Source organism: Coregonus clupeaformis, chromosome 2 (assembly GCF_020615455.1).
Source record: "Coregonus clupeaformis isolate EN_2021a chromosome 2, ASM2061545v1, whole genome shotgun sequence".
Taxonomy (NCBI): Eukaryota; Metazoa; Chordata; class Actinopteri; order Salmoniformes; family Salmonidae; genus Coregonus; species Coregonus clupeaformis.
The window spans coordinates 27,941,856-27,959,596 of NC_059193.1; the positions used below are offsets into that span (position 1 = coordinate 27,941,856).

Consider the following 17,741-nt stretch of genomic DNA (forward strand, 5'->3'; position numbering starts at 1 on the left):
GATTAAAACCGTCTTTGTATAAGTGGTCTGGGTGTCTGAAGAGCAACTTGAGGCTTCACCGTGTTGCTGTCCATGGTGCTGAACATGTGGAAAATCCACTTTCTGTTGATTATGTCTATTTAATAATATCCGTGTGCATGTGTACTCACTATGTCGCTGTTCACCAGCTGTGTTTGGATAGATTAAGTTCTCCACCCACTGCTGTTGTTACAAGGCTCGGGTGCCATTTAGCTGCAGAAAATAGTCCGACTGCATGCACATTTTGTGGAAATGATTTACATCAAACTGCATCTTTTGTTGAATAGTTTCTGTTTACACGGCAGTATCTAGGGCTTTATGATTTTCGACCCTTTTAATCCCAGGATGGGGCACAATTCTCCTGGGTCCCCAGACGTAGGCTTGAAATGTGATAGACACGTTTTAACTCTAGAGGCTCTCTAGCAGGTGTTTCACATGCAGTTAACATATTTTACAATATCTAAAGTTTTTTTGTGATTCATGATGAAAGCACAATTCCCACAGGACTAGTTTATTTCGAATTTCATTTATCTGTCCCATGTTCATATTTTCCAACGCATTTTTGCTCCACATATGATTAATGTGTTTTATTTGATGCTTTGAAATCAAACCTACTCATTTCAAGGCTGTGTTCGCAAATTATATTATGTTGTTCGATTTGTGATTGGGTAAATTTGGTTTGGGAATGATAAATAATCTGGATTTTTCCTGGGATACTGCAGTTTTAGTGTTACAGAGATTGTGTTATATATTTATTTAGTTTGTATTTATTTTACCCTTATTTTACCAGGTAAGTTGACTGAGAACACATTCTAATTTACAGCAATGACATGGAGAATAGTTACAGGGGAGAGGAGGAGGAGGGGGGGAAGCTGGGGATGATTAGGTGTCCCATTCGAAAGACGGCACCCAAAATATATAGCTGGTTCTATTTGGAATAGTTTAATATGGGCCTTGTTGTAAGGCATTGCAAAAGAGCCCAAAATGAAGCTAATTAAACAATGATGAGAACGTTGGAGATTTTTTCTGCACTGTAACAGAGTTCCGCTGTCCGTGCCATGTTGCTGAAAAGACCGGTTTATTTTCTAAAAGATTTAGCACATTTTATTCTAGTTTGGTAGCAGGGCTAGCCTATTACATTCCTTCTTTAGCATGTTTTATTCCAGTTTGACAGCAGGGCTAGCCTATTACTTTCCTTCGTTTAGCGTGTTGTATTCTAGTTTGACAGCAGGGCTAGCCTATTACATTCCTTCCTTTAGTGTGTTTTATTCCAGTTTGACAGCAGGGCTAGCCTATTACTTTCCTTCCATTAGCGTGTTTTATTATAGTTTGACAGCAGGGCTAGCCTATTACTTTCCTTCCATTAGCGTGTTGTATTATAGTTTGACAGCAGGGCTAGCCTATTACTTTCCTTCCATTAGCGTGTTTTATTATAGTTTGACAGCAGGGCTAGCCTATTACTTTCCTTCCATTAGCGTGTTTTATTATAGTTTGACAGCAGGGCTAGCCTATTACTTTCCTTCCATTAGCGTGTTGTATTATAGTTTGACAGCAGGGCTAGCCTATTACTTTCCTTCCATTAGCGTGTTTTATTATAGTTTGACAGCAGGGCTAGCCTATTACATTCCTTCCGTTAGCGTGTTGTATTATAGTTTGACAGCAGGGCTAGCCTATTACTTTCCTTCCATTAGCGTGTTTTATTATAGTTTGACAGCAGGGCTAGCCTATTACTTTCCTTCCATTAGCGTGTTGTATTATAGTTTGACAGCAGGGCTAGCCTATTACTTTCCTTCCGTTAGCGTGTTGTATTATAGTTTGACAGCAGGGCTAGCCTATTACTTTCCTTCCATTAGCGTGTTTTATTATAGTTTGACAGCAGGGCTAGCCTATTACTTTCCTTCCGTTAGCGTGTTGTATTATAGTTTGACAGCAGGGCTAGCCTATTACTTTCCTTCCTTTAGCGTGTTGTATTTTAGTTTGACAGCAGGGCTAGCCTATTACTCTCTTTATGTTAGCATGTTGTATTCTAGTTTGACAGCAGGGCTAGCCTATTACATTCCTTCCTTTAGTGTGTTTTATTCCAGTTTGACAGCAGGGCTAGCCTATTACTTTCCTTCCATTAGCGTGTTTTATTATAGTTTGACAGCAGGGCTAGCCTATTACTTTCCTTCCATTAGCGTGTTTTATTATAGTTTGACAGCAGGGCTAGCCTATTACTTTCCTTCCGTTAGCGTGTTGTATTATAGTTTGACAGCAGGGCTAGCCTATTACTTTCCTTCCTTTAGCGTGTTGTATTTTAGTTTGACAGCAGGGCTAGCCTATTACTCTCTTTATGTTAGCATGTTGTATTATAGTTTGACAGCAAGGCTAGCCTATTACTCTCTTTCCGTTAGCGTGTTGTATTATAGTTTGACAGCCTGGGCTAGCCTATTACTTTCCCGTTAGCGTGTTGTATTATAGTTTGACAGCCTGGGCTAGCCTATTACTCTCTTTCCGTTAGCGTGTTGTATTATAGTTTGACAGCAGGGCTAGCCTATTACTTTCCTTCCTTTAGTGTGTTGTATTTTAGTTTGACAGCAGGGCTAGCCTATTACTTTCCTTCCTTTAGCATGTTTTATTATAGTTTGACAGCAGGGCTAGCCTATTACTTTCCTTCCGTTAGCGTGTTGTATTTTAGTTTGACAGCAGGGCTAGCCTATTACTTTCCTTCCTTTAGCATGTTTTATTATAGTTTGACAGCAGGGCTAGCCTATTACTTTCCTTCCGTTAGCGTGTTGTATTATAGTTTGACAGCAGGGCTAGCCTATTACTTTCCTTCCGTTAGCGTGTTGTATTATAGTTTGACAGCAGGGCTAGCCTATTACTTTCCTTCCTTTAGCGTGTTTTATTATAGTTTGACAGCAGGGGTAGCCTATTACTTTCCTTCCGTTAGCGTGTTGTATTATAGTTTGACAGCAGGGGAAGCCTATTACTTTCCTTCCGTTAGCGTGTTGTATTATAGTTTGACAGCAGGGCTAGCCTATTACTTTCTTTCCTATTTTTTTTTTTTTTTTTATCTTTTTTTTAACAGGGAAAAACAGACTGACCTGGATCTCTTTTACGGCTGTGCCCTGTGTAAACATGTTGACATGTACAGTTTTAGACATACAGACAAGAACATTTCAAACATACAAAACAAAAACACAATTAAACAGAAACAATCACAGACAACATCATATTGATCCTCCATAACATTTTTTAAATGGGCAAGGGACACCAGTGTCTAACTTAAGTTGGATCTGCAGTTTGTTCCATAAATAAGGTGCAAAGGAACTGAAGGCAGTCCTACCCAACTCTGTGGAGACCACAGGAGTGTCTAATGTAATCCACATCTGTGATCTGGTTTTAAAATTAATATATCTAGTGGAAATTAATGATGATATATATGGAGGTAGTTTTAAAAGAAGTGCTTTATAATAAACAAGAGAGCATGTTGCTCTCGCCTCACAGATAGAGAGGCCCAACCCACATGTTGATATAGGAAACAGTGATGAGTTTTGTAACTATCACCCGTGATAAACCTGAGTGCACAATGGTAAATAGCATCCAGTGGTTTTAATGTGTTTGCCGATGCATGCATATAGATAATATCACCATAATCTAAAACGGACATAAAAGTAGCCTGCACAATTTGTTTTATGTTTACGGAGGACAGACAAGCCCTGTTTCTATAAAGTAACCCTATCTTGAATTTGAGCTTTTTTCCCAATTCAGTAACATGTTTTTTAAAAGAAAGCCTATCATCTAACCATACCCCTAAGTATTTACAGTGGGGGAAAAAAGTATTTAGTCAGCCACCAATTGTGCAAGTTCTCCCACTTAAAAAGATGAGAGAGGCCTGTAATTTTCATCATAGGTATACGTCAACTATGACAGACAAAATGAGAAAAAAAAATCCAGAAAATCAAATTGTAGGATTATTAATGAATGTATTTGCAAATTATGGTGGAAAATAAGTATTTGGTCAATAACAAAAGTTTCTCAATACTTTGTTATATACCCTTTGTTGGCAATGACACAGGTCAAACGTTTTCTGTAAGTCTTCACAAGGTTTTCACACACTGTTGCTGGTATTTTGGCCCATTCCTCCATGCAGATCTCCTCTAGAGCAGTGATGTTTTGGGGCTGTCGCTGGGCAACACGGACTTTCAACTCCCTCCAAAGATTTTCTATGGGGTTGAGATCTGGAGACTGGCTAGGCCACTCCAGGACCTTGAAATGCTTCTTACGAAGCCACTCCTTCGTTGCCCGGGCGGTGTGTTTGGGATCATTGTCATGCTGAAAGACCCAGCCACGTTTCATCTTCAATGCCCTTGCTGATGGAAGGAGGTTTTCACTCAAAATCTCACGATACATGGCCCCATTCATTCTTTCCTTTACACGGATCAGTCGTCCTGGTCCCTTTGCAGAAAAACAGCCCCAAAGCATGATATTTCCGCCCCCATGCTTCACAGTAGGTATGGTGTTCTTTGGATGCAACTCAGCATTCTTTGTCCTCCAAACACGACGAGTTGAGTTTTTACCAAAAAGTTCTATTTTGGTTTCATCTGACCATATGACATTCTCCCAATCCTCTTCTGGATCATCCAAATGCACTCTAGCAAACTTCAGACGGGCCTGGACATGTACTGGCTTAAGCAGGGGGACACGTCTTTCTCTGCAGGATTTGAGTCCCTGGCGGCGTAGTGTGTTACTGATGGTAGGCTTTGTTACTTTGGTCCCAGCTCTCTGCAGGTCATTCACTAGGTCCCCCCGTGTGGTTCTGGGATTTTTGCTCACCGTTCTTGTGATCATTTTGACCCCACGGGGTGAGATCTTGCGTGGAGCCCCAGATCGAGGGAGATTATCAGTAGTCTTGTATGTCTTCCATTTCCTAATAATTGCTCCCACAGTTGATTTCTTCAAACCAAGCTGCTTACCTATTGCAGATTCAGTCTTCCCAGCCTGGTGCAGGTCTACAATTTTGTTTCTGGTGTCCTTTGACAGTTCTTTGGTCTTGGCCATAGTGGAGTTTGGAGTGTGACTGTTTGAGGTTGTGGACAGGTGTCTTTTATACTGAGAACAAGTTCAAACCGGTGCCATTAATACAGGTAATGAGTGGAGGACAGAGGAGCCTCTTAAAGAAGAAGTTACAGGTCTGTGAGAGCCAGAAATCTTGCTTGTTTGTAGGTGACCAAATACTTATTTTCCACCATAATTTGCAAATAAATTCATTAAAAATCCTACAATGTGATTTTCTGGAAAAAAAAATCTAAATTTGTCTGTCATAGTTGACGTGTACCTATGATGAAAATTACAGGCCTCTCTCATCTTTTTAAGTGGGAGAACTTGCACAATTGGTGGCTGACTAAATACTTTTTTCCCCCACTCTATATGCAGAGACCTGTTTGATTTGAGTACCATCCAAGCTAGTGATTACAAAAGTGTTTCTAATTGAGAGTTTAGACCTAGAAAAAAACATGACATTTGTTTTCTTAGCGTTTAAAACAAGTTTAAGCTGTAAAAGAGACCCCTGTAGTATCCTAAAATCAGACTCCAACTGCATTAAAGCTTGGTCCGCTGTTGGAGCAATAGAGTACATCACTGTGTCATCTGCATATAAATGGAATTTACAATATCTGATATCATCACCAATGTTGTTTATATAAAGTGAGAACAATAGTGGGCCAATTATTGAACCCTGAGGGACCCCTTTAAGTAACTGTAAGGGGTCAGACTTGACTCTGTCGACCATGACGGCCTGAGTTCTATCTTTAAGATAGTCATAAAACCATTGACAGGCATCAGTGCCCAGTCCTATAGATGACAGCTTACTCAAAAGGATAGCATGGTCTACAGTGTCAAAAGCTTTTGACAAATCTACAAACAACGCAGCACAGTGCTTTCTATCGTCTAAGGCATTTGCAATATCATTTACAACAAGCATAGTGGCCGATGTGGTACTGTGTTTAGATCTAAAAGCAGATTGATTGGTGCTAAAAATACTGTTAACAGAAAGAAAAGATTGTAACTGTTTGTTCACTATAGATTCTAGGATCTTTGCCAGACAAGGGAGCCTAGAGATGGGTCGATAGTTATCCAAATCACTACCGTCACCTCCCTTATGTAATGGCAGAACAAAAGCTGCTTTCCACACCTTAGGGATATTTCCTGTGCTTAATGTTAGATGAAAAATGTGTGTCACTGAACCAGCAATGATAGGTGCAGCACACTTAAGTAAGTATGTGTCTAAATTGTCAGCGCCTAAGGATTTCATAGTATCAATGGCACACAAGGCAGCTAGAACCTCTGCTTCAGTTATTTTCTGGAAACTAAAAACAGGGTTAACATTTTTCAGAGTAACGGTTGAAAAGCAAGACGAAAAATCTACTAACTGTCCAGTACCACAACGGCCACTTTTCTTTTCAAATAAAAAACCAGCAGAGATTAAATGCTTATTAAAAGCATCACAAATATCATTTTTTTCACTTAGAATTCTTGATTAGCACTGTGATGTGCTCCTTGGTTTTATAGTTTGACAGCAGGGCTAGCCTATTACTTTCCTTCCTTTAGCGTGTTGTATTATAGTTTGACAGCAGGACTAGCCTATTACTTTCCTTCCTTTAGCGTGTTGTATTCTAGTTTGACAGCAGGGCTAGCCTATTACTTTCCTTCCGTTAGCGTGTTTTATTATAGTTTGACAGCAGGGGTAGCCTATTACTTTCCTTCCGTTAGCGTGTTTTATTATAGTTTGAGAGCAGGACTAGCCTAATACTCTCCTTCCTTTAGCGTGTTGTATTACAGTTTGACAGCAGGGCTAGCCTATTACTTTCCTTCCGTTAGCGTGTTGTATTATAGTTTGACAGCAGGGCTAGCCTGTTACTTTCCTTCCTTTAGCGTGTTGTATTATAGTTTGACAGCAGGGCTAGCCTGTTACTTTCCTTCCTTTAGCGTGTTGTATTATAGTTTGACAGCAGGGCTAGCCTATTACTTTCCTTCCTTTAGCATGTTGTATTATAGTTTGACAGCAGGGCTAGCCTATTAATTTCCTTCCTTTAGCGTGTTGTATTATAGTTTGACAGCAGGGCTAGCCTATTACTTTCCTTCCGTTAGCGTGTTGTATTATAGTTTGACAGCAGGGCTAGCCTATTAATTTCCTTCCTTTAGAGTGTTGTATTATAGTTTGACAGCAGGGCTAGCCTGTTACTTTCCTCCCTTTAGAGTGTTGTATTATAGTTTGACAGCAGGGCTAGCCTATTAATTTCCTTCCTCGCCAGCTCTACTTACTTACTTTTCGCATTTTACTGATGAAGGCTAGTTGACTGAAAATAATTACACAGCAACTCTTTTTATATGCATTTTACCTCAATTTTGCCGAAGTTAGGCCTATAGCTACCTTTCTGTAGTGTAGTTTCTTCACCTACCTGACATTACCTTAACTCATTGTTTTACTCCAATTAGGGTTGAGGTGGTAGGATTAGGGTAAAATAATAAAGGATTTTTAAAAAACATTTATACATATGGCGGATTGGAAATGATGCAGGCAATTTAATTGATAGAACCCACAATCTATCTGCAATATGAAATTACAAAAAAATACAAAACAATAATACAACAACAACAACAACAAATTATGAGCGCTAATAGTTTTTGTGAGATCAGTGTTTTATTTCTTTTTTTGTGGCTTTTTTTCTTCCCTTTTGCTGGGGGCGTACATGTTTCCAATGTTTCCAATGTTTGATGATACATATACAGTCTACCTACTACTTTTATTTAAATGTAGGCCTATTTAGACCAATGCCAGTGTGAATGGATAAATATATGTAATTTCTGAAGGGTACTCATAGTGTTGCTGTTCACCAGCGGAGGAAGAATGGATATAGCTCTCCACCCATTGGTGTTGTCATTAGCAAAGCTCTGGTGCCATTTCACTGCATAAAAGAGTAGAGGAAGGCAGTCAGACTGCCTGACGTGAGCTATTCTTTTCCAGAGGAGATGAAACGAGGATCTGTTATTGGAAATATAGCCAGTGATTTCGGGCTGGAGGTGAGCAGACTATCCGCTCGTAATGCCCGAATTGATACCGAAGGAAACCGCAAAAGGTATTGTGACATTAATCTGAGTGGCAGAGATTTGATTGTTGCTGAGAGGATTGACAGAGAGGGGCTTTGTGGCAAGAAGGCTTCGTGCGTTTTAAAACAGGAACTTGTGTTAGAGAATCCTTTTGGAGTTTCACCGTATCAGTCTTCATGTTCAAGATATAAATGACGACTTCCCGCAATTGAACGATGAGTTGAAAAAAATAGAGATAAGAGAATCTGCTATTGAAGGAGCCCGTTTCTTATTAGAAGAGGCCCACGATGCAGATATAGGACAGAATGCAGTCCAAAGCTATACACTACAAAGAAATTGTCATTTTTTTTTGAGTGTTGATACAAATGTCATTGAAATATTCCTGGACACAAAGCTTGATCGTGAGCAAGAACGGGAGTTAAAATTATTGCTATCTGCATCTGACGGAGGCACACCGCAAATATCCGGTACTGTAATCATACACGTCACTGCACTGGATGCTAACGATAACACCCCAGTGTTTAGCCAGGCCGTCTATAAAGCCAGTCTGCCTGAAAACTCTCCTTTAGATACTGTAGCGGTTACAGTGACTGCTACGGATGCAGATGAGGGAGTGAATGGCGAAGTTACCTATGACTTCGGCCATATTTCAGAGGAGGATAAGAACATGTTTTTCATCAATTCGAAAATAGGTGAAATCAGAGTTATTGGATCTACTGACTATGAAGAGTAGTCTTCATTTGAATTGCGTATACAAGCTAAGGATGGTTTAGGGTTAGCATCATAGACATCACAGATATGAATGACAACGCTCCTGTGATATATCTAAAATCTCTGACTAACTCCATACCTGAGAACGCGTCGCCTGGTACAGAGGTGTGCATCATTAACGTGCAGGATAGAGAGTCTGAGAATAACCGACAGGTCTGCTGCTCCATTCAGCAAAACGTTCCTTTTAAGCTGGTGCCATTAATCAAAAACGACAATTCTCTGGTGACCACGGGCGAACTGGATCGTGAACTAGTGTCTGATTACAATATTACAATCACTGCCACCGACGAGGGCTCTCCACCTCTGTCCTCCTATAAAAGTATTCAGTTATCTGTAGCTGACGTCAACGACAACCCACCTGTGTTTGAGAAACAGTCCTATAAAGCCCAAGTGACTGAAAATAACAAACCCGGTACCTCCGTCTGTTCCGTTACTGCACGGGACCCAGACTGGAGACAGAACGGCACAGTGATTAATTCTCTCTTACCTGGTGAAGTGAACGGTGTCCCGGTGTCCTCGTTTTTATCCGTTGACGGAGACACAGGGGTGATCCACGCTGTGAGGTCGTTTGATTATGAGCAGTTCAGTAGTTTTGAACGGTTCTCCACCGATCAGCAGCAGTCACCGTTAGTGTGTTCATAACGGATGTGAATGACAACTCTCCTCAGATACTATACCCCGCCCCGGAGGGGAACTCCTTCATGACCGAGCTGGTCCCCAAAGCTGCACACTGGGGCTCCCTGGTTTCCAAGGTGATAGCGGTGGATGTGGACTCCGGCCAGAACGCCTGGCTGTCCTATCATATAGTCAAATCCACTGATCCGGGACTTTTCACTATTGATCTCCACAGCGGAGAGATCAGGACACAGTGGGACATTTCTGAATCTAACAGCATGAAACAGTACCTTATTGTGTCAGTTAAAGATAACATACAGCCCTCTCTCTCTCTGCCACCTGTACCATGTATTTAGTGATTTCTGATAACTTGGCTGAAGTGCCAGAACTGAAAGTTATCTCTTATGATGAGAGCAATTCCAAACTCACCTCTTATCTGATCATCGCGCTGGTTTTTCTACACTGTTAGATTTTTCTGTAATTTCAACAGAAAATAAACACATGGTTGTTAAATGTGTTTTACAGAATAAATGCTGTAGATTGCACTGCATTATGTGTAAAATGCAGAACAATATTGCTATTAATTGTAATATGGAAGCCTCCTGTAAAACATAATGTATTTCTTAAAATGAATAGTTTATGCCAACTGTAGATTACCATTTTCCGTTTCAGGCGCCAACCTCATGCTTTCGGTTTGATGCATGAAGCTCAGACTCTGAATCATCTTACCCCAAATAGATTTGCCCCTGATCATAGATCTAAGATTGTTCCCAATCCCATTTTTAACTCCCTCTCCCTCTCTTTCTTTGTCGCTCTCTCCCCCAACAGCCACCTCACACACACAGGCACATAATATACAGTAGGTTTAGAACTCTCCGGAGCACTTACAATTATGACTTTTACCTGACAACGGGTTCGCGCACAAGTGACTTCAAGCTCGTCAGTTCTTACAATGATAACACACTGCGCGCTGACCAGACTGACTCTAATGGGTCCCCTGAGGTAGGCCTGCAAATATAAATAATCTAGATCTGCTTTTAGACCTACATGATAGAATAGAGGCTATACTTCTTTTATATTTCAGCTAAAACTCTTTCCCCCTGGAGAAATCACTACTCCCAAGGACTTACTCTATTCCCTAGGTGGGCTATTTAGGCAGCAATACATGCTTCAGATTTCATGCAATATATCATGTTTTAGATGATTCATTCCATCCCCTCACTATTTAACTGATAGCCTAAATCTTGAGATGCTGATGTACTTTGTTTGTGATGGGGTGTGTTTGTGATTGATATATTCGGTGGATTTTTCACATAGCCTACATGCTTCACAGTTTTGAGGTTTAAAAAAATGAGTTGATAATTTGAGTTTGGCACTGTTTTAGTGAATGTTTGTTTTGAAAGGGTTTAAAAAATATATAAATACTGTCTGTGGAGAGCTAGCCTATTTCTAAATGAGAGAAGCAGCGTGCTAGTTTCTGAAGTGTAGTGCCATTAAAGTTAATTCATCATTACCTGTTTCCATTAACTTGTCCAGTGATTTTTTTTGTCAACATAATTTTTTTTTGCATAGAAAATAGACGTGGCAATTGCCTGCTAGGGTGCGTTTCTATTGAACTATCTTGTGTCGATAAAAACAGCTGGACGTAATGACGTCACACCTAAAACAACAACATTTTTTCACAAAAACCTACAGTGTGGAATAAAAATCTAGTGGTTGAAGTGTTTCCATTACCCATTTAGACAAATTGCTCATTAATAAATTGTTGAAAGTCTGTATGCACTTCCACCTATCTGTTTCATGTCTCAAGTAGCCTGCGAAAGCCAGCATGGATAGACTACAATAAGTGATAAATATTTGCCATATTCTAATCATTCTCATGTATGGCCGAAGTCCATACCAGCCAACCAGAAAAGAAAGGCGAAGCAATTCAGGCATTCTTGAAAGTCAGGACAATTCTTGTCCTGCAAAGAAACATAATTATTTATTACATTTACATTTTAGTAGACACTCTTGTCCAGAGCAATTTACAGTTAGTGAGTGCATACATTTTTCATACTGGCCCCCCGTGGGAAACGAACCCACAATCCTGGCGTTGCAAGCGCCATGCTCTACCAACTGACCTACAGGGGACCTATAGTTTATATTTTACATTTTTATTTTGCAAGCAGTAGGCATTTATTATTAAATGCAGAATGGAGCTTATAGTTAAGTGATGATATCACGTGCCCCATGTACCTTCAAAATTATTCGGCAATCATCATTTTTTTGTTTCTTTCCATCATGATTTGTCGCAATAAAGAAAGTTTGAAAAAAATAAAAATCCACCCCTTTAAATGGATACAAATGTATCCGATCTTTCATCCTGGTCTCAGAGCATTTCGTATTATTCTGTACGTAAATCCAAGATACTTCATTTAGTATGTATAATGAGTTATGTTTGGTATGGTTACATAAGACAGATGGTTACTTAAGGCAAAAACGAAAGTAGGTTGGTTGGTCGTGGTGTATGGGTGGGCGTATGAAGCAAACGTCTAGCAACCCATGGGTGAGAATATAACGCAAACGTCTAGCAACTCAAAGGTTGCGAGTTTGAAAATCAGCAGAGACAACTTTAGCATTTTTGCTAATTAGCAACTTTTCAACTACTTACTGGTTTTAGCTACTATGCAACTACTTAGCATGTTAGCTAACTCTTCTCTTAACCCTAACCCTGACCTTAACCCTTTTAGCTAACCCTTCACCTAACCCTAACCTTAACCCTTTTAGCTAACCCTTCCCCTAACCCTTTAACCTAACTCCTAAACTTAACCCTAACCTTAACCCTAACCCTTAACCCTAACCCCTAACCTAGCTAACACTAGCGAGCTAGCTAACGTTAGCCACCTAGCAAGAATGTGTAACATATCATACGTTTCACAGATTCGTAACATATTGTACATTTAGCATATTCATCACATTGTCCTTTTTGCAAATTCGTAACATATAATATGAATTATAGTTCGTAACATACACTACATTACCAAAAATATGTGGACACCTGCTTGTCGAACATCTCATTCCAAAATCATGGGCATTAATATGGAGTTGGTCCCCCCTTTGCTGCTATAACAGCCTACATTCTTATAGGAAGGCTTTCCACTAGATGTTGAAACATTGCTGCAGGGACTTGCTTCCATTTAGCCACAAGAGCATTAGTGAGGTCAGGCACTGATGTTGGGCGATTAGGCCTGGCTTGCAGTCTGTGTTCCAATTCATCCCAAAGGTGTTCGATGGGGTTGAGGTCAGGGCTCTCTTCAGGCTAGTCAAATTCTTCCACATCGATCTCAACAAACTATTTATGTATGGACCTCGCTTTGTGCACGGGGGCATTGTCATGCTGAAACAGGAAAGTGCCTTCCCCAAACTGTTGCCACAAAGTTGGAAGCACAGAATCATCTAGAATGTCATTGTATGCTGCAGCGTTAAGATTTCCCTTCACTGGAACTAAGGGGCCTAGCCCGAACCATGAAAAACAGCCCCAGAGCATTATTCCCCCTCCACCAAACTTTACAGTTGGCACTATGCATTGGGGCAGGTAGCGTTCCTCTGGCATCTGCCATACCCAGATTTGTCCGTCGTACAGCCAGATGGTGAAGCGTGATTCAACACTCCAGAGAATGCGTTTCCACTGCTCCAGAGTCCAATGGCGGCGAGCTTTACACCACTCCAGCCGACGCTTGGCATTGCGCATGGTGATCTTAGGCTTGTGTGCAGCTGATCTGCCATGGAAACCCATTTCTTTAAGCTCCCTATGAACAGTTATTGTGCTGACGTTGCTTCCAGAGGCAGTTTGGAACTCGGTAGTGAGTATTGCAACCGAGGACAGGCGATTTCTAAGCGTTACGCGCTTCAGCACTCTGCGGTCCAGTTCTGTGAGCTTGTGCTGCCTACTACTTCCTGGCTGAGTCGTTGTTGCTCCTAGGCGTTTCCACTTCACATTTGACCGGAGCCGCACTAGCAGGGCAGACATTTTAAAAACTGACTTGTTGAAAGGTGGCAACATATGATGGTGCCACGTTGAAAGTCACTGAGCTCTTCAGTAAGGCCATTCTACTGCCAATGTTTGTCAAAAAAAAATACAACAAAAAAAAAAAATATATATATATGTAAATTGCATGGCTGTGTGCTCGATTTTATACACCTTTCAGCAAAGGGTGTGGCTGAAATAGCCGAATCCACTAATTTGAAGGGGTGTCCACATACTTTTGTTTATATAGTGTATCATACGAAATCGGTGATGGACATTCACAAATTAAATACATACCATTCGAAACGTAACATATCATACTAAATGGAGTGTCTCGGATTAAGTATAGAATCATATAAAATGCTCTGAGACCAGGTTGGGTCTTTAGAATATGTTTCCTATAGCTGCAGTTTCCATTACATGTGTCGCAATGCATTGTTTTGTGCTTTTGTCGAATAAACCTGGGTCAATGGAAACCTGCCTACAGTTTGACTGTCTTGTCACCGTTTTCGTTTACATTTTAGTAATTTCGCAGACGCTCTTATCCAGAGCTACTAGGACTTGCTCAGGGGCACATTGGCATATTTTTCACCTAGTCAGCTCGGGGATTCGAACCAGATGTGTAGGCCTAAACTCTTTTGTAATATCTCTTTCACCTGAGTATGCAGAGGGTTTTCATACAATGATTTATTTGTTTTGATCTAAGATAGTGCCCTTTCCAATCCGTCTAGTTGGTGATGCTTATTTCAAGAGACTAGGGGTAAAAGTTATTCCCAATAGTTATAAAGCAGCTTACTTATGAGCATACTTAACTTTTTATGAAATATTTAGAAAAATCTATGTGTAATTTCTAAAGATATACTCAAAGTGTCGCTGTTCACCAGCTATGCTTGGATAAATACAGTTCTCCACCCACTGGTGTTGTCACGACGCTCGGGTGCTCGGGTGCCATTGAGCTGTAGAAAAGATTGGAGACGTTTCAGATTGCGTGCACATTTTGTTATCACTAGTTTCATCAAGCTAAATCTTTTTTTGTGGAATACTGTTTGTTTCTATTTCAAAATCTAACGAAGTTGTTCGACGTTTTTATATAAGGATGGAGCACAAAGGATTCGCGGTTAAGGGCCTGGTCTGCGGCTTTTCATTCTTTCTTCACACGCTGTACTCCGCCTATGGAGACGTGAGCTATTCTTTTCCAGAGGAGATGAAACGCGGTTCAGTTATTGGAAACATAGCCAAGGATCTCGGGCTGCAGGCGAGGAGACTTTCCGTTCGTAAGGCCCGTATTGACACCGAAGGGAACGACAATCGGTACTGTGACGTTAATTTGAGTACCGGAGAGTTGATTGTTGCGGGGAGGATTGACAGAGAGGGGCTTTGTGGCGAAAAGGCTTCATGCGTTTTAAAACAGGAACTTGTATTAGAGAATCCTTTGGAGCTTCATCGTATCAACCTCCACATCCAAGATATTAATGATAACGACCCACAATTTAACGAGGATATTACAGATATAGAAATTGGAGAATCGGCCGATAAAGGCACTCGTTTCCTATTAGAGGAGGCTCATGACGCGGACATAGGACAGAACTCAGTCCAAAGATACACACTAGAAAGGAATGAACATTTCGTATTGACTGCAGATAGTAATATTGTCCAGCTTGTTCTAGAGAAAGAGCTTGATCGTGAACAAAGGCATGATTTGAAGCTGTTGCTTACAGCTGTAGACGGAGGCACTCCGCAGAGATCAGGTACTGTAGTCATACACGTCACTGTACTGGATGCTAATGATAATGCCCCAGTGTTCAGCCAGGAAGTCTTTAAAGCCAGTCTGCCTGAAAACTCTCCTTTAAATACTGTAGTAATTACAGTGAGGGCTATCGATGCAGACGAGGGAGTGAATGGGGAGGTCACGTATGACTTTGGCCATGTTTCAGAAGAAGTAAAGAAAATATTTTCTATCAACCGTAAGACAGGAGAAATTGGTGTTATAGGCACAATTGATTTTGAAGCGGTTTCGTCATATGAATTGCGTATAAAAGCGAAGGATGGTTTAGGTTTAGCTTCATATGCCAAAGTTATCATAGAAATCACAGATGTTAATGACAACGCCCCTGTGATATATCTAAAATCTCTGACTAACTCCATACCTGAGAACGCGTCACCTGGTACAGAGGTGGGCATCATTAACGTGCAGGATAGAGACTCTGAGAATAACCGACAGGTCCGCTGCTCCATTCAGCAAAACGTTCCTTTTAAGCTGGTGCCATCCATCAAAAACTACTATTCTCTGGTGACCACGGGCGAACTGGACCGGGAACTAGTGTCTGATTACAACATTACAATCACTGCTACCGACGAGGGCTCTCCACCTCTGTCCTCCTCTAAAAGTATTCAGTTATCTGTAGCTGACGTCAACGACAACCCACCTGTGTTTGAGGAACAGTCCTATCAAGCCCACGTGACTGAAAATAACAAACCCGGGTCCTCCCTGTGTTCTGTTACTGCACGCGACCCAGACTGGAGACAGAACGGAACAGTGATTTATTCTCTCTTACCCGGTGAGGTGAACGGTGTCCCGATGTCCTCGTTCTTATCCGTTAACGGAGACACGGGGGTGATCCACGCTGTGAGGTCGTTTGATTATGAGCAGTTCAGGAGTTTTAAAGTCCACGTGGCGGCCAGAGACAACGGTTCTCCTCCGCTCAGCAGCAATGTCACCATTAGTGTGTTCATAACGGATGTGAATGACAACTCTCCACAGATACTATACCCTGCCACGGAGGGGAACTCCTTCATGACCGAGCTGGTCCCCAAAGCTGCGCATCGGGGCTCTCTGGTTTCCAAGGTGATAGCAGTGGACGCGGACTCCGGCCAGAACGCCTGGCTGTCCTATCATATAGTCAAATCCACTGATCCTGGACTTTTCAGTATTGGGCTCCACAGTGGAGAGATCAGGACACAGCGGGACATTTCTGAATCTGACAGCATGAAACAGAACCTTATTGTGTCAGTGAAAGATAACGGACAGCCCTCTCTCTCTGCCACCTGTACCATGTATTTAGTGATTTCTGATAACTTGGCTGAAGTGCCAGAACTGAAAGATATCTCTTACGATGAGAGCAATTCCAAACTCACCTCTTATCTGATCATCTCGCTGGTGTCCGTCTCCACCTTTTTCCTCACCTTCATTATTGTCATCCTGGCCGTGAGGTTTTGCCGCAGGAGAAAGCCCAGACTGTTGTTTGATGGAGCGGTCGCCATCCCCAGCGCATATCTCCCTCCCAACTACGCAGAGGTGGATGGCGCGGGAACTCTCCGCAGTACTTACAATTATGACGCATACCTGACAACGGGTTCGCGCACAAGTGACTTCAAGTTCCTCACATCTTACAATGACAACACACTTCCCGCTGACCAGACTCTGAGAAAAACTCCAAATGACTTTGCTGAAGAACTTGACGATTCTGAGGGGTCCCCAGAGGTAGGACTTTACTGTTAATATAAATCAACTCGATTTGGTTTCATTATGGAATAGATGCTAGATATCTTTTTATCCAGCTAAAATAAATGATTATTTTTTTTTGGGGGATCCAAATCGCCACGGGTCCACGGGAGTAGGCCTACATCAATGCATCTTATCTTTAGGCAACTTGTTTGCTCTCCAGTTCTGATGTAAAGTTTTGGATGATTTTTTGAATCCCCTGAAAGTTTTTTGAGATGTCCAGAGATGATATAATGATGCGGTTTGATTTGTGATGGGCTATTTACTGTCTGTTTTTGATAGATATGTATTTTCAGATTCACACTGGTTGCACAGTTTTGAGATGACAGAAAATGGTTCGATGTTATGAATTTAGCACTGTAGGAATGAAAGCCTATTTGGAATTGGGTTGTAGGTAGCTAGAGAAATACTGTCTATGGAGAGCTATTTGGTTATCAGTGAAGCGGTGTGAGAGTATTTGAAGTGCATCAGGAAGCCTCGCTAGGTCGCTATCCATGGTGCTGAAAATACTAAACTCCCCTTTGAAGGCAGCAGGCCGAGGTATTCATCACTGTTTGACTGTCATCACTTTCATTGATTACCATACTCTCTGTTTTTGTGTATTGCACTGATGAGGGTGCTGACTGAAAGAACATCACTAAAATCGGACATTTGCAATGCAGGCCAATATTTTCACGCAAATAGGTTCCCTTTGTAATATATTTCTTCAACCCAATTAACTCATGAAAGTATGAG

At 41.2% G+C, this 17,741-nt stretch overlaps 2 protein-coding genes across 3 annotated transcripts in view; both read left to right on the top strand.

Annotated features, from left to right (window-relative positions):
* Positions 1-17,741, top strand: part of LOC121532782 (protocadherin gamma-C5-like) — a 211,211-nt gene that overhangs the window by 13,755 nt on the left and 179,715 nt on the right. The gene's annotated exons all lie outside the window — the stretch shown is intronic.
* On the top strand, positions 14,448-17,003 carry LOC121586010 (protocadherin gamma-A4-like). Its single transcript, XM_045225401.1, has one exon. The coding sequence runs from the start codon at positions 14,601-14,603 to the stop codon at positions 17,001-17,003; it is 2,403 nt and encodes an 800-aa protein (XP_045081336.1). The 5' UTR covers positions 14,448-14,600.